This window comes from Hylobates moloch, unplaced genomic scaffold (genome assembly GCF_009828535.3).
Source record: "Hylobates moloch isolate HMO894 unplaced genomic scaffold, HMol_V3 SCAFFOLD_5, whole genome shotgun sequence".
Taxonomy (NCBI): domain Eukaryota; kingdom Metazoa; phylum Chordata; class Mammalia; order Primates; family Hylobatidae; genus Hylobates; species Hylobates moloch.
The window spans coordinates 87914358-87933186 of record NW_026652280.1 but is presented as its reverse complement, the minus strand read 5'-3'; the positions used below and the strand labels follow the sequence as shown (position 1 = coordinate 87933186).

General features: G+C 58.0%; 1 protein-coding gene and 2 long non-coding RNA genes across 3 annotated transcripts; 1 reads left to right on the top strand and 2 right to left on the bottom strand.

The window, feature by feature from the left end:
* Window positions 1-441: 441 nt before the first annotated feature.
* On the bottom strand, window positions 442-4622 carry LOC131383502 (uncharacterized). The gene is made up of 2 exons (XR_009213579.1): window positions 2663-4622; window positions 442-1242 (listed from the first exon to the last, which is right to left on the bottom strand). It is a non-coding gene; the product is annotated as an uncharacterized LOC131383502 (long non-coding RNA).
* Window positions 4623-4684: 62 nt separating this feature from the next.
* Window positions 4685-16315, top strand: MRGPRF (MAS related GPR family member F). The gene is made up of 3 exons (XM_032153729.2): window positions 4685-5271; window positions 8390-8493; window positions 12060-16315. Exons 2-3 carry the CDS (start codon window positions 8446-8448, stop codon window positions 13041-13043), a joined length of 1032 nt encoding a protein of 343 aa, XP_032009620.1. The 5' UTR covers window positions 4685-5271; window positions 8390-8445; the 3' UTR covers window positions 13044-16315.
* LOC116469111 (uncharacterized) lies at window positions 5265-7125 on the bottom strand. Its single transcript, XR_004248197.2, has 3 exons — window positions 6672-7125; window positions 6260-6335; window positions 5265-5935 (listed from the first exon to the last, which is right to left on the bottom strand). It is a non-coding gene; the product is annotated as an uncharacterized LOC116469111 (long non-coding RNA).
* Window positions 16316-18829: the final 2514 nt, after the last annotated feature.

Here is an 18829-nt window from a genome sequence, read left to right as displayed (position 1 = left end):
GGCAGGAGGGCGAGAGACTGAGGAAGAGGGACAGGGAGATGCTGCGGGGAACCTGTCATTAAAAGGAGCACATCAAGCCGGGCACAGTGGCTCATACCTGTAATCCCAGCACTTTGAGAGGCTGAGGTGGGGGGATCACATGAGGTCAAGAGTTTGAGACCAGCTTCATCAACATGATGAAACTCCATCTCTACTAAAAATACAAACATTAGCCAGGCGTGGTGGCACTGCCTGTAGTCCCAGCTACTCAAGAGTCTGAGGCAGAAGAATCGCTTGAACCCAGGAGACAGAGTGAGCCAAGATCTTGCCACTGCACTCCAGCCTGGGCAACAGAGTGAGACACCGTCTCTCCCCAACCCCAAAAAGAAGCACATCCACTCATGGGCCTTGTTTAGCTTGTGACACACACGCAGAGCTGTAAAAAAGAGTTGCAAACACTGATTGGATGTTGAATGTGTTTAAGGAATTATCTGTTATTTTTAGGAGTGACAAGGCTACTGCAAACTTTTTGAAGGTTGGTTATTCAGTTCTGTGCTGAAATTGAAGGTCTGATGACGGGACATCATGGATCCGCTTTAGGCGGGACAGAAGCAGGCGAGTATGGACGAGGTGGACCAAACCTGGTGTCCAGAATGCCCTGGAAGTTGAGGTGGACAGGGCAGACGAGGGATGCTGGTGGGGTGCACCACCCCCCCATGGGTGGGAACCACACCGAGGGGCTGGCTGTGTGGGAAGGACTCTGCTGGGGGCAGGGAGGAGAATGCACCTGGGAGGCACCAGCGAGGGGTCTCAGCAGGGAGGTGGCCCAGGGGACGGGGGAGAGATGGACACAGTCAGGCAGTATCTGGCATCAGGAAGTGGGGAATTGGAAAAGGCAGAGAGTCCCACACTGGAAAGATGGGAAACTGGAATGTCCGGACCTTGGCAGCGGCTCTGTGCCTGGACTTACAGGGGCCTGTAGGGTGCCTCAAGGCCCTACCCTCCTCCCCAGCCTGCACATGCACCCTCCCCTCCTGCCCTCCAGCCACCCCCTTTGTTCTCCTAGTGCACCAATCCTTTCCATCATGGGGCCTTTGCACCTGCTGTTCTTGATCCTGGAACACTTTCCTGTGGGTTGCGTGAGCAGCCGCCTCCTCCTTCTCCTTCAGGTCTCAGTGTAAGCATCACCTCTGTAGAGGAGCCTCCAGCCCCACCCCAGCTAATCAGACCTGGCCATCCCCATGGATTAGTTTCTTGTGGCTGCTGTAACAAATGACACAAACTTAGTGGCTTAAACAACACAAGCGTATTTTAGTAAGAGTTCCAGAAATCAGAGGCCTAAAGTCAAGGTGTTGGCAGGGCTGGTTCCTTCTGGAGGCTCTAGGGGACAGCTTGTTCCCTTGTCCTCTCCAGTTTCTAGAGGCAGCCTGCATTCTTTGGCTGGTGGCCCCTTCCTCACATCAACACGTGGCCCACTACTCATTCTGATCTCCTGTCTCCTTCTTACAAGGACCCTTGCGATGACATGGGGCCCACCTGGATAATCCACAATGATGCTCCCATCTCAAGACCCTTCACTCCATCCCAACTGCAAAGTTTACCCTTTGGCCATGTGTAAAGTCACATGTTCTCAGGATCTGGCGATTAGGACGTCAACATCTTTAGGGGCCATTATTCAGCCCACCTCCCATCCCTCCCTGCCTACCACCTAAGTTTCTGCCACTACGCCTGTTTGGTTTTCTCAATGCACTAATCACAGGTTGCAGTTCTTGTGTTCAGTTTTTTCTATTTATCACCTGCTCCCCATGCCCCATGTCTGGTTCTTCCACAATTCTTTTCCTAGCACCAACATTGCTGGTGTTCAGTAAAAATGTGTTGAATTAAGGTAAGAATGAATGGATGGGTGGATGGATGGTGGATGGCTGATGGATTGGATGGATGGATGGATGGATGGATGGATGGAGGATGGATGGATGGATGGATGGATGAGCAGGTAGATGGGTAGTTGGGTGGGTAGATGAGTAAGTGGATAGATGGACAGATGGACAAATTAACAAACGAATGGTCTACCACATGCAGGACAGAGGATAATGTGGACTTTTGCTGAGATTCCCAAGATGCACCTTCCAGCACAGAAAGGCCCAGCCTAGTGGAGCAGGGGAACAGAGCAGAAGGAGAGGGGTCCCTTTCACTATTAGGAAAGACAGCTAGGCCTTGGTTCAACCTTTTATTTAGACAGAGTCTCACTCTCTCACCCAGGCTGGGGTGCTGCAGTGGCATGATCTCGGCTCACTGCAACCTCCACCTCCTGGGTTCAAGTGATTCTTATGCCTCAGCCTCCCAAGTAGCTGGGACTACAGGTGTGTGCCACCATGCCCAGCTAATTTTTTGTATTTTTAGTATAAGCGGGGTTTCATGATGTTGGCCAGGCTGGTCTCGAACTCCTGAGCTCAGTCAATCCACCTGCCTCAACCTCCCAAAGTGCTAGGATTACAGGCGTGAGCTACCACACCAGCCGAATGGTCCTGCACGCCTTCTTCATCACAGGTGCATTTTACTGTGTTTCCTTTGACCTAGTCTGCCTCTCTGTTGGACATCAGCTCCTGGAGGGCAGGGACCTTGCCTGTCCTATTCATCAGCACAGAGCACAGTGCCTGGCACCCAGCACGTGCTCAGGAAATACCTGTAGTCTTTACTGAGGATGGTGCTGGCTGCAGAGGGGCCACGAGGGCTGGTCCACACCCACCCCCTTGTCCAGGGAGCAGCAAGGCAACCATAAGCCACAGAAGCACCTGGCAGGGAGACATCTCTGTCCAGAACCGGCCTCCTTCCCCCAAGGATCCCCCCAACAGAGGAGGGTCCGGGCCTGCACCCTCAGGAGGGGACATGGGGAGAGGCGTAGGACCACAAGGCCCTTGGCAAGGGATGATTAAAAACAAGGTTCTACTGGGAGGGGCAGGGGAGGACTCCTGACGGCAAGTGGTGGCTGTTTAGAAAGTGAAGGCTGGATGAGCAGTGACCATGCCCCATTCTCAGCATCAGCCAGAGCCCTGAGCCTTACAGGGAGGGAATGGCACCAGCAGGACACCTGGAGCAGGGAGCGGCGTTGCTGAGGTGCATGAAGAGCTCTTCCTCCTGGCATCCGATCCCTCCTTGCTGTAACCCTGTGGGTCATTATCTTTTCCCATCTGACAGCTGAGGAAACCAAGGTTTCCGGTGGGAAGGAAACTGTCCAAGGTCACCCAAGCCTGGAGGCAGCACGGGAACTCCTTGCACTGGGCCTCTGGGCATCCCCCCAACACACACAGCCCACCACTTCCCCAGGGGGTGGGGAGAGACCCCCAGGGTGGCTGCTAGAGACTGCACGTTTGTGGCCTCACTCCCTGGCCCCTGCCCTGCTGCCCCACTGCCCTGAATTCATATGTTGACATCTAATCTCCTGTGTGAGGTGGGGCGTTTGGGAGATGAGCAGGTTATGAGGGTGGGGCCTCATAATGGCATTAATGCCCGAGTAAAAGAGGCCTTCGCCTGCCTGAAAGGAGTCACCACATGGGGACTCAGTGAGAGGCTGGGTCCTCACCAGACGCTGAATCTGTGGGTGCCTTGATCTTGGCCTTCCAGCCCCTGGAGCCGTGGGAAACAAACGCCTGCGCCGATAAGCCCCTAGTCTGCGGTACTGCGCCAGAGCAGCCGGACACACCAAGCCCACGGTAACGAGACTCCACAAACCCAGGCCAGGACGACCTTCCCGTTTACAAGCGCCCCTCGCTTATTTTGAGAGAAACAAATTTCCATACCAAATAAGGCGGTGGACTTCAGAGCCTCTGCCCGCTTCACACAATTCCTTTTAAGTGTCCAAACGCAATTACACTTGGAACTCGCCGGGATTCAGCCTCCCCCGGCCTCCCCATGTAAACAAGCATTCCAGCTGGGCCCCAGCTGGCTGCCCTGGAGAGGAGGGGATGGGTTACCACCCTGCCTGCTGCCTCCAGCCTCTCTCTCAGCCTCAGGCATGGCCCGTGAGCCTCCAGGATCCCAGAGTCCTGTCCTCACCCCATCCCTGAAAAACGGACCCCAGGAGGCCAGATGGGCCGTGCAGGGAGCAGTGCGAGACTCCCTCTTCCACACTGAGGTTCACACATGGGCAGGACAAGCAGGAGGCAGGCAGCTCCCAGTGCAGGTGCAGGGGCAGCTCCGCTTCTCGTTTCCCTTCAAGATGCCCACAGAGGCACGTCTCTCCCAGTCTGGGCACTACGCTCCTGCAGGGAAAGCTCAGAATTCCCTCGGGCTTCCTGGACTCTGAGAAAGTTGGCCCAAGGCAGGAGGGGAGCCCTCTCATCACCCCCTCCTCCTGGCCACCCTGCTGGCTCCTGCACCCCCCACTCTGCACCCCCACCCCTACCAATGCTCAGTGCCCCAGGCATGAATGTGTTCCAGGACCCCCCCGCCCCGCCTCCAGGGGCTCAGTGGGGAAGGGGGGCCTGACTCATCCTCCCGCCAAGCAGCACAGGCACCAGGCACCACAGCCCGCCAATTTCCAGCTTGCTCGCCGAGCACCGTGATTTTCCACTTGCGCCATCTGATTGCTATTAGGGCTGGGGAAAAGGGAATTCCTGGTTCCATAAGCCCCCAGAGGTCCCAGGCCGAGTCCGGGGTGGGAAGGGGGAGGGGTGCCGCTTGGGTGGTGCTGACCACCTCTGCCAGTTCTGCGCTGCCCCTCCATGGAGCCCTCGCCCTGCTGCCACCCACTGCTCTGTATCAGCCCCTGAGTAAATTAAAACAACGGGGTGGGGACTAGCCCCTCCTGGGCCAGCCTGCCCCGAAATGCCCACTGGGGGCAGACCAAAGGCACCAGGCAAGTGTACAGCCGGTGCTCCCTCTCCTGGACAGCCTTGCCGAGCAGCAGAATGCGAGGGAGATGAACAGCTGGACTCGGGCTGCAGTGCTCGGGCCAACGTGACGTCACCAGGCGGAGAGATGAGATCCCGGTGGGGCTCTGGGGGGGCTCCTGAGCGGGGCATTCCTTCCTGAAGCCTCATCCCTGCTCAGCCCCTCCTCCTACTCCCCTCCCCCTCCCCCTCCTGCCGGGCCAGGAATTGGGTTTGGGGCGGGTTCTGCTTCCAAAGCCATCTCTTCCAGCAGGAGAGGGCTCTACTCTGAGCTCGCATTTTCCAAGGCTCCGGGCCGCGCTCGGCGCTGGCCTGCTGCCCCGGCGGGTCGGCCGGCCGGAGGCGGGAGTCACAGGAAGAGCCCTCCACCAAAGGAGGCCTCCGTGGATCAGGACAGCTGCAGGTAGCTCTAGGGGCCCAGGGTCCAGGGGAGGGTGTTCCAACAACCGGGGCTGCAGGGTGAGGGCCAGGCAGGGAAGGAAAATGACGCGGGCACCGTCGGGGCAGAGAGGTGGACGCTGTCAGGGCAGGCAGCTCCCAGAAATCCTAAGGCCCCAGGCAGGGAGCCCTGAGACCCCAGAGAGGCTGTCACTCACCGGAGAAGCTCCCCTGCCACTCCTGAGGCTCCAGGGTTCCGGGACCATGGAGGAACTTTAAAAGTCCCCCTCCCGTGGCAGGACCTGACCCCTCCCAGCTGGCCTCACCCCCAGCCCCACTGTCCAGCTCCTGCTCTGTGCTGCCGGGGGTGAGGGGTCCCCCTTGGTCCCTCCCCCAGCCTCACTGGCCATTCAAGCATGCATTCTAGAGGGGCTGGAAGGGAACACCCAGCAGGCAGTGTCCTACACACAGGGAGATGGCTCCCCCTGCTCTCAGCCTTGGGGTGCACACGGGGTGTCTGTGTGGGCAGCCGCAGGATGTTGGGCAACTGCAGTCCCACCTTCTCCCAGGCCAGCAGCCTGATGAAGCTGTTGGCCTTGGATGGAGGCGGCTCCTGGAATGATCTGCAAGGTCTCAGTCCCCCCAGACAAGCCTCTTCAACCCAAGCTGTTAAGCAGGGGACTCCAGGCCTGGAGTGAGGAAAACAGAGGCTCTGTGTCTGGGGGAGCGAGACAGGCCCCTCTGATGGCGGCCCAAGCGGCTAAGGAGAGGGGCTGGGACAGCCCCAGTGGCATCGGGGCTGGGTCATGGTGGGATGAGGTGAAGGGAGAGGAGGAGCTTCCTGGGGGCAAGGCTGCAGGAGGCTGACAGGTGGCCAGGCCACCCTTGGGCTTGCTCCGAGGGGAGGGTCAGGTGTGAGCTGCGCTGGCAGCTTTTTGGGTCGGCTTCAGTGGAAACTAGTTCTGTCATAGCCCAGATCCCACCCAGAGGAACACACGTACACATGTACTCACGTGCACGCCCCATCCACATGTCACACACATGTCCTTTAATATGGCCCATCTGGGGTCCACTGGCTTCTAGATCTTTCTGTGCATGAGTGAAATCGCTTTTCAGGTTGTCCCTCGCAGGACAAGGACAAATGCACAGGGACACCCACATAATGGAGGGATGCAGATGGTAGAGAGGGGAGCTGGGGGACCCCACTGCATGCCCACCTGCAGCATAGGGGGGGCCCAGCCCACTGCCTTTGGGGCACTAGTTGGTGTGGCTGGGGTCTAGCCTGGCCAGGGTGAATGGGTGAGGCTCCTGTAAGTCAGGACATCTCTGGAAATAAGGCTGGGGGCCCAGACCTAGGGGTGGTGGGTGTCCAGAAGGGCCACCAAAAAGAGTAGGGGCAATGGAGAGAGCTTGGGGGGCTCTTACCAGGCGCCTGGAAGGATGAGGGCAGGTGATGGATCTGGGGTTGCAAGACAGGAAAGCTCGGACAGGCCCCAGAGCGTGGAGAAGGTACGGCCTGTCTGTGGCAATGGGACAATGGCCCAACTGGAGTCCAAGGAGGGAAATTAAAGACACACAGGTCGCAGCACCAGCCATCTGCAAGCCCACTGCACACACATCACAACGCACTGGCTCACTCCGGCACACAAGGTGCCCCCACCCTGGGACAGCCCGAAGACCCCAGGCTGAGTCACCCGTAGACCAGGCACAGGTGCCCGCAAACGCCGTTTGAAGGCGCAGAGCGGCGCGGTCTGGCTGCGCGGGGCCGAGGGGAGCCAGGCCACTGGTGGGAAGGGTCCTGGGAGCGGCCCCTGGGGCCACACTTGCGCCACCAGCTCCGGAAGGCCAAGGGTTAAAGAGGGGGCGGGCCACACACGCAGACGGCCACCTCTTCCAGCCAATGGTGGGCGCGGAGGCCAGGGGTACGGCCCGCCCCCGGGCGGGAGGAGTGGGCGGCGGGCGGGGGCACGTGGCTGGCTGAGGCCGGGCGGACCCGCGCGGCGCAGAGAAAAGAATTTCCGGGGAGCTGAGCCGAGCGGGCTGCCTAGTTCTCCTCTTGGGAGAGGAGGGGCCCGGCAGCCTGCGACCCGGGCTATGCCCAGCAAGGCCCTTCTCCGCTCACAGCCTCAGTTTACCCCCCAGGACAGCAGGGAGTAGTAATAGGTGCTTCCCTGCGGGGAAGGGAGACAGGGCTCCACGGGGAGAAGCTTCCTCCAAGGGGGGAAGCTCAGGTTGGGGAACAGAGATCAATTCCAGAGGACCCAAGGTAGGCAGACCCATGAGGTCTGGCCGGCCAGGGTGGACCAGCCTCCAGCAGGGTCTCCCCCTCCCCAGGCCTCCCATTGGCAGCCTTAGGGTGGGTACAACTTCCCCTCCCTATGCCAGCAGCCCCTCCCTACGGCAGCTGCTCGAAACACAAATCTGCAAGGCTGCAGGGCACGGCGTGGCTATGGGTGGGCCTTTGGGCAGATGACCTCGCCCTCTAAGCCCAGGAGCGCCCATCAAAGGGGCATGAGGATACCTGGCCCATAGCTGGTCATGAGGACCAAACCAGATGATGGGTGTAGGCGGGCTGGCAGGATAAGTGGTATTGACAGTGATGCTGATGACCGGGCTGTCCTGCCTCCCAGGCACATGTAGGGGAAAGGCCAGATGCCTTAGCATGTTACATACCCCGGCTCAGCCAGAGCCCCCTCCTCCAGCAGGTCCCCCCTGCCAGAAATGATCCCTCTTCCCCTGCTCCTCCTTCTGGGACCGATTGCTGGGAAACCCCTGTCCTACACCAGGCAGGGCACAAAGGAAGTGCCCCAAAAATGTGTGTGGGTAAATAAATGTATGTCTGCAAAAGCAGCCTGGCTCCAGAACTCTCACAAGAAGAAGGAAAGGAGAGGGCTTCTTTTCCAGTGAGCTGTGGTGAGGCTGACGTGGAGTCCACAGGCAAAAGGGGGCTGTGCCCCAGGGGTGACCTTCAGAATCTCACCGGGACAGTCCCACAATGCTCCTGCCGCTGAGGGTATGAGGTGATTGCCTTTCCTCTAAGGTGACGGCTGTGAGCCACAGGCCTTGGGGGCCTACGCACGGGGGTCCAGGAAGGGGAGTGGTCCCTGCTGCCCTCATCCACCCTCTCTCTGGGCTTCTGCCAGGTGGGTGTGCAGACTGGTGAGCTGCCAGCAGGGGCCCAGACGTGCCAGGCCTGGAGATGGCTGGAAACTGCTCCTGGGAGGCCCATCCCGGCAACAGGAACAAGGTAAGTGCCACAGGCGGAGGGCCCTGGTCCTGCCCAGATGGGTGTGGGTGGGAGGGGCAGACCCAGCCCAGCATCTCGTCCCCCATTCCCCGTTCCTGGCCCCACTTTCCAGCTCTGGACCCACAGTGGGCAGTGGGCTCCTCGGGGCTATGTGGCCGGGCACAAGTTCCCTGGACCCTCCTACCCTCCTGTCCTCATCAGTAAGACAAGCACCAGGACTGGACACCCTCAAGGTCCCTCTCTGTGCTGACACTGCGGTCGCCTTGTAGCATCCTTGCAAGGTCTCGTTTCATCTCTTCCCTGCAGAGGTGGGGCAGTCAGCTACTCACTACAGCCAGGCGGGCCAGGAAGCCCTGGGACGCTGACTCCAAGGTGGCCCTGATGTCATGTGCTCCATGGAGCCTTGGGGGTCCTGGGCCACCCCGAGAGTGTTGCCCCAGGCCAGGGTCCATTAGTCATGAGTCACCCATCCTGAGACTCTGACAACACCTCCAGGCTGACCCTCCTCCTGCCCTCAGCCAACCTAGTCCCCTACTTCTCTGAATCCCTTGAAAAGTCTGGGATTTCCTTCGCTCTCAACTTGGAAGGATCTCTTGAATTCCTATCCATCCTCTTCTGCATTTGAGGAAACTGAGGCTTACACCCAGGTAGTAACTTGACTGGGATCAGCCCCTAGGTCAGGAGCAGAGTGGGGACTCCAGCCCAGCCCCTGGGATCTCGCCCCCACGCCCTTGGGCCCTCTCCCTCCTCCCCGTAGTGACCGCTGTGGAGTGGCGGCCGCAGGAGGCAGAGGTTGGACTGGTGAGTGGGGTGGGGCAGTCTGCAGAAACTCCCAGCGCAAAGGCAGAGCTCAGGGTGGGGCCGGGCTCCAGAGCAGGCATTTTACAAGGCGGTATGCGGCTGGTCACGGCAGCTACACGCCCAGTGACTCACCCGGCCTCCCCCTCTGACTCCGAGGAGGGGATTGCAGACTTTTTCCAGCGTGCATGCATGCAAGAGGCACTGAGTAAGCTGACTGCCTCCATCCAGCCCCCTGAAGCCCAGCTCTTTCCCAGCACCTGAGCTGGTCCTCTTGGGCCTGTTTGGGCACCAGATCCTACAGTCTAGTTCCCCAGCCCAGAAGAGTGTCCAGGTCCCCCACAGGAAAGAGAAGCTAAGGAGTGGGATTCGGGGCAAACAGACTGGCAGACAGAGGGGTTGAGCCGATAAATGTATTTAGAGAATGGCAGGGAGGGAGCAGGGCCCCCTTACAGTGCTTGCCCTGACCTCACAGAGTCTCTCCAGTTTTGCCAACACCTTCAGTCCTGTTTTCAGATTCCCCTTGACCTGAGCAGGCTAGGAGGTCCCTCCCTTTGCAACGAGGTGTCCAACCCAGAGAAGAGTCTCTCAGGACCCAGCGTTCCACCAAAGCTGGGAGTCATCTGAAGGTGGCAGAATGGATCCTGCCTTCATAACCTTGTCTTTTGTTTGTTAGGGAGCCCTGAGCAGTGGGAACAGAAACCAGCCTTTGGGGGGAGATGCTGGATGTGGGAAGGGAAGTGACCATTCTCCAGGCAGGCAGCCTTTCCCCTGGGAGGAGAGGTCGGAGAGGACTGCCGGAGGGCTGAAGCCAGCCTATAGATAGATGGGTTGTTTGGCCCGCATAGCGTGTTTAAATGTTAACATTTAAAGATCGGGTGTTCCACATTCCAGTCTAGAGTTCAGGCTTCTCCAGGGAGCAGGGGAGGACGATCAGCCACTCCAGCCCACCCAACCCCTGGTCCCCACTGGCTGGAGCACAGCAGGCTGCCTGCTTCGCTCAAGAGAGGGGCTCTCGGGTTTGCCGCTGTGCTCCCTCTCACCTGTTCCTTGCACCTGGCCCACCTGCATGCATTTATACACAAGCCTAGACCCTGAGGGCAGGACCGATACTCAGCTGGGATGCACTCTTACAGCCACACCAACAGTTAAAGCAGTGAAATGCTTCCCTGCAGCTTGATAAATAGCTGCTGCCTCTCCTCCACCCCAGGGACGCCCCTGGACTTTCCCACAATCTGGAAACCCCAGGGGCAACCCTGGCTCATCAGGGAGCCACCTCCCATCCCACTAGAGGACAGGGTTCGGCTCCAGGGAAGGCCGAGATCCACTCTTTTTTTTTTTTTTTTTTAATGTAACTTACAAGTGATTTTATTTCTTCAAATAGTTTCATGTTTTTTGAAACATTGCAAGATTTTGCAAGAATAGTACAATGCCCACCAATACTTCACTCAGCTCAAGTCATCGTTAACCCTTCACCACAAGTGCTTTCTCTCTATCTCTTGGCAGACTTTTTTTCCCAGAACGATTTGAAAGCAAATTGCAAGGCTGGGCGCGGTGGCTCACGCCTATAATCCCAGCACTTTGGGAGGCCAAGATGGGCGGATCACCTGAGGTCAAGAGATCGAGACCAGTCTGGCCAACATGGTGAAACCCCATCTCTACTAAAAATACAAAAATTAGCCGGGCATGGCGGTGCGTGCCTGTAGTCCCAGCTACGTGGGAGCCTGAGGCAGGAGAATTGCTTGAACCTGGGAGGCGGAGGCTGTAGCGAGCCAAGATCGCGCCACTGCACTCTAGCCTGACAAAGCGAGACTCTGTCTCAAAAACAAACAAACAAATGAAAGTAAATTGCAGACACCAAGTCCTTGATGCTGAAATAGTCTGTATCTTCTAAGAACAAGGACATTCCCGTAGCCACATAGTGAAAATGTGCATAGCCACGGTACATTGTCACATTCAAAAGCTGCAACGGCGATGCAATGCCATTATCTCTGCACCGTCCATACTCACATTTCCCCAGTGGTCCCAACAATATCCTTTCCAGCAGTTGTTGAGATCCAGCATATAATCCAGGATTCTAACACTATGTTTAGGAGTCATGTCTCTTTGCTCTTCTTAAAAATGGAAAGGCTCAGCGGGGCGTGGTGACTCACGCCTATAATCCCAGCACTTTGGGAGGCAGGTGGATCACTTGAGGTCAGGAGTTCGAGACCATCCTGGCCAACATGGCGAAGCCCCATCTCTACTGAAAATACAAAAATTAGCCGGGTGTGGTGGCACAAGCCTGTAGCCCCAGCTGCTCAGGAGGCTGAGGCAGGAGAATCGCTTGAACGCGGGAGGCAGAGGTTGCAGTGAGCCGAGATCACGCCACTGCACTCCAGTCTGAGCAACAGAGTGAGACTCCGTCTCAAAAAAAAAAAAAGGAAAGGCTCTGCAGTTTGTTGTGCGACTTGACATTTTTTGGACAGTCTACTCTGACCGGTGGGCAGCCTGGCACCCTTCCTGGGCACTGGTGCTACCTCCACTCCTATAGGCGCCATTCTGTGCTGCTAGCTCTAGACTCTGGGACAGAGAGTTAACATCAGGTGGGGTCAGGGGCGTTTGAGGATAGAGTTGCAGCCAGTTAGCTGCTCCACAGCCACTGCCCTACAGACCCCCTCCCTGCCCCAAGTCCGTAATTGGGACCCCCCCCTACGCAGGGACCCAGGTGCAGGTCTGTGGGTGGGGGCCAGCCGGCATCACAGGTGTCCCCCTCTGCACCTGCGCAGATGTGCCCCGGCATGAGCGAGGCCCCGGAACTCTACAGCCGGGGCTTCCTGACCATCGAGCAGATCACGATGCTGCCGCCTCCGGCCGTCATGAACTACATCTTCCTGCTCCTCTGCCTGTGTGGCCTGGTGGGCAACGGGCTGGTCCTCTGGTTTTTCGGCTTCTCCATCAAGAGGAACCCCTTCTCCATCTACTTCCTGCACCTGGCCAGCGCCGATGTGGGCTACCTCTTCAGCAAGGCGGTGTTCTCCATCCTGAACACGGGGGGCTTCCTGGGCACGTTTGCCGACTACATCCGCAGCGTGTGCCGGGTCCTGGGGCTCTGCATGTTCCTCACCGGCGTGAGCCTCCTGCCGGCCGTCAGCACCGAGCGCTGCGCCTCGGTCATCTTCCCCGCCTGGTACTGGCGCCGGCGGCCCAAGCGCCTGTCGGCCGTGGTGTGCGCCCTGCTGTGGGTCCTGTCCCTCCTGGTCACCTGCCTGCACAACTACTTCTGCGTGTTCCTGGGCCGCGGCGCCCCCGGCGCGGCCTGCAGGCACATGGACATCTTCCTGGGCATCCTCCTGTTCCTGCTTTGCTGCCCGCTTATGGTGCTGCCCTGCCTGGCCCTCATCCTGCACGTGGAGTGCCGGGCCCGCCGCCGCCAGCGCTCTGCCAAGCTCAACCACGTCATCCTGGCCATGGTGTCCGTCTTCCTGGTGTCCTCCATCTACTTAGGGATCGACTGGTTCCTCTTCTGGGTCTTTCAGATCCCGGCCCCCTTCCCCGAGTACGTCACTGACCTGTGCATCTGCATCAACAGCAGCGCCAAGCCCGTCGTCTACTTCCTGGCCGGGAGAGACAAGTCGCAGCGGCTGTGGGAGCCGCTCAGGGTGGTCTTCCAGCGGGCCCTGCGGGACGGCGCTGAGCTGGGGGAGGCCGGGGGCAGCACGCCCAACACAGTCACCATGGAGATGCAGTGTCCCCCGGGGAACGCCTCCTGAGACCCCAGCGCCTGGAGGAGGCAGGGGCAGGAAGCAGCCTCCAAGACCCTTCGCCTTGGGACAGGAATGGGCACCTGCCTCTGAGTCCATACAGGAGAAGAAAAGATCTGTTTCCTCTCCTCGGGCCTCCTTCTCCCTGGGCTGGGGGCTTCAGGGGTGGCTGGGAGACTGGGCAGCCACCTGCAAACAGACCCTGTGGCACCTGCCCGGCTCCCCCACCCATTCTGCTCCCCTAGAGACCCCTTGTACAGAAGTTGTCCCCAGGTGGTGGGGCCCCTCCTTGCCCCAGGCTGGTCGGTAAAGGAGAGGGGGTCGTCACCCAGCCACCTCTGCCTCTTGGGTCAGCCCTCCTTAACCGTGTCCCGGCCAGCACCAGGCCAGCAGCCTCATCCCTGCCATTCAGGGCTGTTCTGGAAATTTGATCCTCTCAAGGCATTATCGGTGAGCAAATTTGAAGGAAATGGTGTCTGGAAGAAGGTTCTGGTTCGCATGCCTTGTAGCTAAGTCTTCCTGCAAACAACTTCCCTTCCCCCGGTCAAGTCATTTGGTGACTTTGATGGGGGGATTTCTGGTTATGTCAAGGCTCTGGAGACAGGAAGGACCTTTGGCCGCCTTGGGTAGTTGACCTGCCTTTTCTGACTCCGGGACGAGCCAGTCCTAGGCTGCCTCCGGGAGCACTCGAGGTATCCCACAGGCCATGAGGACCCGCTGGGCAGCTCCTGGACAGCCTCTTGGCTCCAGCCCCCACCTGAAAGTGGACACTGGCTCCACCCTGGCCACCTGGGGACTGGCACTGTGGTGCACAGTGGCCCAATGTAGCCAACGGAAGTTTTATAAAAGACAAAATGTATATCAATAAACATTTTATAACTTGCAGCCAGGAAGGCTTCATGCCCACGGTCCTACCCTGGGTCTCTGTTTCCCACAGTGAGGACGCCCAAGGGCACAGAGTCCCGGGACGGGTGGCACCCCCCCACGAGCTCTCCCACACACTTTGCTCTTTGCCTCTGCTCTCAGGCCTCCTCCTGGGGCTGAGTCTGCACACACCCGTGTTCCTGCTTCTGTGGCTTGTCCACTCCCTGCCAGAGGAAGCCGTGGCCAGCCAGGCTGTCCTGTGCCAGCGTATCCCAGTGCCCCTTCTCAGCTCAGAGGCCCCCACGGCCTCTGGGAGCCACAGTTCTCACCTCCTCCATGCCAGGCCCTGGGCTGGCCACCGTAGTCCTGCCTGTGTCCGCCGGAGGCTCTGTGAAGTGGGTTGCTGCCTCTCCTGTTGCCCCCATTCAGGATGCCCCTCTCTGCCTTGAGCTCCCTGAGCCAGCCTCCCCGTGCGCAGACACCTCTCTATAGCCCAGCAATAGGCTGGGAGCCCTCCCAGATGACAGCCCAGCCAGGGCCATGCTAGAAGGGTTCCTGCCTGGCCCTTTTGCCTCTGGTCAGCCCCCAGAAGGGCCCCATCCTGGGTTCCTGGTGTGCAGCCTAGGACCCTGGCTCCTTTGAGACAAGCCTTAAGGTAAGCCTGCTCACCCTGATCTCACCCGTGGAGAGAGATCAGGGCAGAGGTGTTGGTGCCCCCAGTCAGGAAACGTGGCGGACAGAGCTGGGCCCCTCGTCTGCAGAGCAGTGCCAGGAGCAGGCAGGTGGGCAGCACGCCGAGCTCCAGCTGGGAATGGGTAGAGGCGTGGGCAGTACCGCCAGGCTTACCCACCCAGCCGCCTGGAACCTGGCCTTCTAACTGCAGGCTCTGGAGCCTGCTCGGCCTGCCCCTGGTGAAGTGGTCCAACCCTCGGTGGGTTGACCCCCCAGTTCTGTGTCCCTGATGATCCACCGCCCAGCCAACCTGACCTCCACTGCCCTCCCGCCCACTCAGCCCACTGCTCCTCCATGCTCCTCTTTCTAACAATCCTGGTCGGGTCCTCTCAGCAAGGCCACCATTCTATGAAAAGAGGGGATCTCATGTGGCCCAGATGTCGTGGTTCCAGGACCTCTAGGTGATGAAGGTTGCATATCCCCACCCGCTCCCTCCCAGTGCCCAGAACGAGCCCTGCCATCCTCCAAGTCCCGCCCTCCCCAGCGCTGGTCAGAGGATCCCAGAAGAGCAGAGCTGGAGACCACCACGTCCAACAGGTCATTTCCAGCTACTCAGAGAAGCCAGGTGGGGCCTTGAGCAGACACACCAGGAGGCAGGGCTGGGACCTCGTCCAGTGGCGAAAGCTCCCACCAGCATGGTCATCCTAGCTACCCAAGTGGGCAGAAGCACGTCCCTGTCCTGAAGGCAGCCGGGGGGATCCATCTGGTGTCCTGGCTCCTCCTCAGGGCCCAGAGCATCCCAGTTCCTGGGAATTCACCTCTTCCTTAGGAGTCCCCACCCCAGGACTCCAGCCCTGAGCCCTCGTGGGGAGCTGCTGACCTAGAAGGAAGGGGCCTCCTTGCCTGGGTACAGCTGCAACAGCTCAGAGCCCAGGGCCTGTGAGGGGGTGGACAGCCTCACCCAGTAGCAGGGCCTGGAGGTCAAGAACAGGCTGGGTCCAACTCTAGGAGGAGGCATCTGCCCTGATGGATCCTAAGGCGGGAGGGGCAGAGGTGAACCCCAGGAACTGAGCCTCCCCCAACCTGTGGCCCTTCTCAGGTGCAGGTCTTTGCAGTCTTGCTAGGGGACAAGCTTTCTTTCCCTCCATCCCCCTGCAAAGCCCCAGGAGGATTCCCGCACCTCCGTGGACCACCTCGTTCTCTGTGCTAATGGAGTGAGACTGCACCGATGATTAGATGAGCGGGAACTGCCCGCTGTCCACCACTTTCCTCCTCCTTCCTTTGGTATTTAATTATTAAAGTGGGCTTGGGAGGAGCCGGGGGCTGTGGGGGAGATTTCCATCCCACAGCTCTGGGAAAAGGATCCACAGCAAGTCACAGAATGGAGAGTGAGGCGTGGGACCAGAGCGTCTGGGCTGCCCTGGATGTTACAAAGCCGACTTAGTAACAACCATGTGGTATGTGGGAAGGGTGGGGTGAAGGGGCAGGGGTGGGCGCATCAGGCAGGGCAGAACTCTCCACTTTTCCATGCTTCCTGCCACCCACTATTTCTATAAAAATAAACTGCTCTTTTAGATTATACAAGGGATAAGCAAGGCCAAATTTGGAAAATCAAGAGCAAGCCTCAGGGAGGCAGAGGGCTGCCACCTATAAGGCCATGGGACCTCAGTCTTGCTGTGCCTCAGTTTCCTTGGATAAGTCAGCTACAGCACTGACCTCCAGGAGTTGGTGCAGTGGCCTGGGGTGGCAGCCAGTGTGCCTGATTGCCCTGGTCAGGCATTCAGGGCAGGGAGCAGAGTGGCCACTGCAGAAGGGATGTGCCTGTGGTGGTTTGTCCCCAGCACCGATCCGCTGTTCGCGGACATACTATGGGCAGTGGGTGCTGGCCAAGAGCTGCATGTGGGTTTTCTGTTGACTGTCCATGCAGGGCTACACGGCCCATACTGTCAGCCCCAGCTGTGGAAGTGGGGGCTCATGAATGGAGTTTCTCATCCAAGGTCAGTCACGCTGGTGGACGGCCCTGGCTGGAGGCCTACATCACCATCCAGGGACTCCCCACAATGGCCTTCCTGTTGCCCTGGGGGCTCAGGTCTCTGACCTTCCATCTCCCATCTGCAAAGCACTGGAAGCTGGGGTTCCGGGGAGACGCATGGAGTGGCCTGGACGTGCCCATCACAGCCCTAGGATAACCCAGACGGGCCATCGAGACCCGTCCACACTCTGTGGAGACCAATGGAAGAAACAGCTCAGTTTCAGGCTGTGGGCGCCTGAATCAAAGTGGGGACTGGGAACGAGGTGCTCAGCGGACACTCAGCAAACGGCCTGAACGCCGACGCCTCTCCCGTCTCTGTCTCCCGTCTTCACAAAAGGAAAACGGAACGCCTCTCCAGCATCCACCCAGCTTTCCCGGATCCCCTGCCAGTTGTCATTTTCAGATAACTTGAATTTTATATTTTATGCCAGGATTTTTAAGCCCCCAGGATCTTGTCACATCTACACAGCTTGGCTCAGAATCCTCAGCCAGGACCATCCTTCCTCCCCAAGAACCAGGGCCTCATCTAGAAGGTAGGGCAGGGAAATGAGGGTCCACATATGGTCCGGCCCCTCGGTATACAGGGAGATGACCAGGCCTGGGAAATGTGCCCTTAGATGGGCTGGTGACAAGGCCAAAAAGCTGGGCAAACACATTGCAGAGATCGTCCCAAACCAAAACCACTGAGAGTACAAGTGCAAAAACATTCCCTTTTAAGCCAGTAGGGGCTTGACAGCTGGAGAACTTGAAAACAACAGGGCACAGTTCACAAAATCAAAACTCATGGAAAACTCTGCGCGGGTGAGTCAGAGTGCCAGTGCCAAGTCTCCTGGCATGCAAGAGGAGGCTCCCCCGCTTAGGCAGATTTTTTAAAACATCTTTTTAATTAATTGAATTGAGATCTAATTTACATAAAATAAAGCTGACCCATTTAATATACAGTTTAATTATCTTGGACAAATGTTTATGTGCCCATGTCATCAGAATGTTTCCATCCCTGCAGAAAAAACGCTTCCATCATCCCCCCAAAGTTCCCTGGCACCACTGGGCAGTCGGTCCAGCCTCGGGCACACCCCTGCCCCCACCTGGGTGGACCACCCATCTCTGCTTTTATGCCACTGTAGATTAGTGTCCCAGGCAGACTTTTACACCATATCAGACAGGGTGCTGGGTGGCAAGTAACAGAAACCCCGGGTTAATCTAGCTTTGGCATGTGGGGTAGGTGGGAGGTATGTGTGTATTTAAGGGAGTTTACTGACTCACATACTAGAAAATTCCAGGAGTGATTCTGGCTTCAGACACAGCTGGATCCAGGGCCACAAATGATGTTCGCTAGGCGACTTCTCTTTTCCCTGTTTTCATCCCCGCTTTGGTCTGTGTTCCATTTATTCTCAATGGAAAAACTAAATGGCAGGTAAGCAGCAGTTCTCGGTTTATCTTCTACAACTTCTGCAATCCCAGCAGAAGGAGCACCCCCTTCCTGGGATTCCAGCTGAAGTCCTGATATCAAGCACACTGGCCAGGCCAGGAGCATGCCCCCTCCCAGGAGCTGGAGGCAGGGACGGGGGACAGGGGGTGACAGTCACCCCATCTAAGTCCAGTGGACTGAAAACTGGGAAGAGGTGCACCCAAGGTAAAACTGGCAGGCATGGCCGGGCGCAGTGGCTCACGTCTGTAATCCTAGTATTCTGGGAGGCCGAGGTGGGTGGATCACTTAAGGTCAGGAGTTCGAGACCAGCCTGGCCAATATGGAGAAACCCCATCTCTACTAAAAATACAAAAATTAGCCAGGCGTGGTGGCGGGTGCCTGTAATCCCCACTACTCAGAAGGCTGAAGCAGGAGAATCACTTGAACCCGGGAGACGGAGGATGCAGTGAGCTGAGATCACGCCACTGCACTCCAGCCTGGGCGACAGAGTGAGACTCTGTCTCAAATAAATAAATAAATAAATAAATAAATAAATAAATAAATTGGCAGGCAAACAGCAGATGTTGGCCACGTTCCTCCCCTCAGTCCACCCTCTACGTGCCCACTTCTTTCCTATGTATGATTTTTAAATGGTCCCACCCAAAATCTGTAGCTGTGTAATTTACAACATAAAATGCCTCCCGTCAACCGCAGGGCCTGCCTCCCCGGCTCCGAGCCCATGCCCTGGGTGCTATTCACGCCACCCTCCGTCAGAGCCACAAACACCTCCTCTTTGAAAGGTACTTGTAGTACTTTCTG